General features: G+C 44.5%; 1 protein-coding gene across 1 annotated transcript; it reads right to left on the bottom strand.

Moving 5' to 3' along the window:
- Positions 1-470: 470 nt before the first annotated feature.
- LOC115689429 (uncharacterized) lies at positions 471-2,660 on the bottom strand. The gene has a single exon (XM_030615454.1). It carries the CDS (start codon positions 2,658-2,660, stop codon positions 471-473), a length of 2,190 nt encoding a protein of 729 aa, XP_030471314.1.
- Between the last annotated feature and the right edge of the window lie 463 nt (positions 2,661-3,123).

The raw sequence follows: 3,123 nt of genomic DNA, 5'->3' as shown, positions 1-3,123 counted from the left end.
AGCAAATTAACACTGGTGGAAATTTTAACATTTTGGAAGAAGTTTGTCACGATGTTCTTGTGGACATGTTCTGTTGAAGTGTGCATATAGTTTGCAATTTACATAGAGAAATAACCTCCCAAAAGATAGCTTTTAAGCACCAAGCATTCGGACAGATCCTTACAAAAGATATAGCCGAAGAAGTATAACATCGAACGAGCAAGAGAGATAGATAAAAAGTTTTAATCACACTCAATGAAACATATGTAGCGACCCATCCAATCTCAATTACATAAAACATGGACCCTCCTATTTATAGACTTGTACATAGTAAAACCACTCAATGATAGCACTAGCCACTTGCTTTTTTTTACTTATTATTATTTTTTTATAACAGAGCATCCGAACTTTTGTCTTGGCTAATTTGAAAGGAGACACACTAAGGATCCCATCCACATGCAATATCACAATCATTTGGAATTGGGCCAGCTTCAGCTTCTGTCGAGAGTCGGTCGCTCAACAAGAGGTTCTCGCTCGATGCCGGCATGAGAGACCAAAGCCCACAAGTGAGTCACGAACTCTCCACCCATTGCCAAGTGCTCCGCATGTGCTTTCGCGTCGTCTGATGGGGCCACAAACACCATAAGTTCCGCCCAAAACTCGGCCAATACCTTCCAAATAAAGTTTGCGTCATTTTCTACATTCAACAATTGCTGCCCTAACCGCGCGCCTTGGTTTATTACTCTACTTGTATCATCCCTTGTCTCACCGATATCCTTCAATTTCCGAATTCTTTCTTCTTTTGTATTGCATCCTTCAAGCAATTTTCTTGATTCGAAAACGATTTGGTAGAAAATATACTCCGCATCACAAGGGTGATCAGGTAATAACTTTGGAGAAAATACTACCAAGTAAGCGAGATATTTGGATAAGCATGTGGCCACGTGGAAGTTCGAATCTGAAATCTGCATCTCGTGTTCGCAAATACTTGTGGCGATATGCCACACAATTATGACTTGAGTTTGCGTCTCGAGCCTACACGCCCAGGAGAGCTCATCCTCCACTTGATTTAGTCTCAAAGAAGCTTTTCCATTCTCCAATACCCGTGGATTCGACTTAAAAAAATGGAAAACGGCTCGTTTCACTTCCGAGGACAACTCGGCAGTCCTGCTTTGTTTTCGACCGTCCATTCTGACATCGCTAAAGGCAGCTGTTCGCTGATTGAATGAAGGGGTGTGATTATACGACTCGAGAAGCGAGTATTGGCGAAGTTTCCTTTCCCAAGGCTTCAGTAATTGCGTCCGGCACATTAGTCCTAGCAGCTTCTCGATCCCTTTGTTCCCGTGCCACGAGTTTGTCTGTACGTACTTGCATAGCAACGACACTTTTGCCCACTCCGAGGTGGCAATGAAGAAAAGCTGCACAAGCTCCAAACATGTGAATAGCATAAGAATTAGCGAAGTCACGAGAACGTCGATGCTCAACCCGCCCGAAGTAGCCAGTTGAACTCGGTATTGGGGTCTAGTCGAGTTGTACCACACGAAACAAAGCCCGATTGTCACCAGAGAACCAATGACCAAAAGCAAGACCTCCATCATCTTTATTGGCCAACAGCCCGGCTTGAAGATGATCGGGTAAGTGGTGTAGAAAGAATCGAAAAGAAAGGAAAGCTCTAGCTCAATGACCCTAAATGCTCGCTCGTAGCCCGTTTCTTCTGCAAGCAAACCGTGCCGAATCAACTTCCACAGCTTTTCGTGAGCTTCTTTTGGCAATGAATAGCTGCAAAATTTTGAGGAGAGAACCTTATAGAGCGAAAACGATAGGCAAATGTCCTTGAGCTTGTTGTCTTCATCCCCGCCTCTCAAAAGCCATCCTTGGCATGCCCACACGTTCTCGACCGTGATGATTTGGTCCGTGATCTTCAATGACTTGCGGTACTTTGGCCCTTCCATTTGTGCTGCAGCTTCTCTCTCTTTCCGCCTCTTAAAGATTGTAAATCCAAAACCATCTATCAATCTTGTCTCTTCACCTCTCACAACATACTTGTATCCTCTCATCTCGATAGGGTCGGGATAGGACGTATCCGACAACCGGTGTTCAGAGCTCATGTAGTCTGCGATCAATTTGGTGGTTCTCAGTAGGCTATCCCCGCATGCAATAATGTTAGACCCTAATCTTTCACTGAACTTGAGTGGCACCACTAGGAATAGAAGAATTCCCGCCAAAGATATCTGTGCCATGCCGCCGTGCACGATAACCACCGTCAATACCAAGAAACTCTTGATCCCATATTGCCAATAATAGTTCTTCCACTGCTCGTTGTCCTCCAGGCTGTAGGCAGAGAAGGAGCCTGAGCACCCGAAGAAAATTAACAAGAAAGTGGCCCAAATCAGGAGCAGCTCATTTTGGAACGATGCTTCAGTCATGAGACCGAGCGTGTACGTAATGAGGGAGCCTGAGAGGGTGTTTGCTGCCCATAACACGATCTTGAGCATCCCGTTGTTGTGCCGACGCCTTGACGAGCTTAAGATGGGGAGCAAGAATAGTAACAATGCCGTGAGGCACACGAGAAATTCGATCTTAGCAAGACTTGCCTTCGGAGAGTCGAGTTTCTTCATGACCTCGGTGGCCTTGGTGAGGGGGTCGTTTACTCCCACTTGGCTTCTTTGCAAGTCCCTCATGTTTGTGTATGCCGAAAGATTGTTTTTTTGGGAAACGGAGGCACTCCGCTATTTATACTTCAAAACTTTCGAGCCTTCGTAGTCGCTGGCTGAAGCGCGTGTGCCTCGTCTTGAGAGTCCAAGTGGAGAGTAACGGTAAGTACGCAAGACATTTTGTGTCAGCAATCAATCAGAATTTTGTGGGATTTTAGATTCAAAACAGATAAGGGCCCCAAGTATAATAATAACATTGTTGAATAATGAAGGATGGGTTTCTTTATATCAATAGCATAATTGATTCACAAAGTACTTTTAAGTTTTCTTCTTAGACATTTCGGAGCGATCATGAGTTCGAAGTAAATAAAAATAGACTCATGAACCGCATGTCCATGAAGAGGAGCCTCAATTACGAGCACGATCGCAGGACTACAGTGATGATTTGTCCTGTCACGAAGGTCAATCCGAGAGCTCTCTACCAAATTAA

The sequence above is a fragment of the Syzygium oleosum genome, unplaced genomic scaffold, assembly GCF_021117445.2.
Source record: "Syzygium oleosum isolate NSW1041296 unplaced genomic scaffold, Sole_v2.1 Sole_v2.18, whole genome shotgun sequence".
NCBI lineage: Eukaryota > Viridiplantae > Streptophyta > Magnoliopsida > Myrtales > Myrtaceae > Syzygium > Syzygium oleosum.
The sequence above is the reverse complement of the archived record's forward strand: the minus strand, read 5'-3'. Positions and strand labels throughout refer to the sequence as shown.

What these genes read in the sequence shown, in the direction of transcription:
- LOC115689429 (XM_030615454.1), bottom strand. Translation starts at nt 2,660, where the DNA reads ATGAGGGACTTGCAAAGAAGCCAAGTGGGAGTAAACGACCCCCTCACC.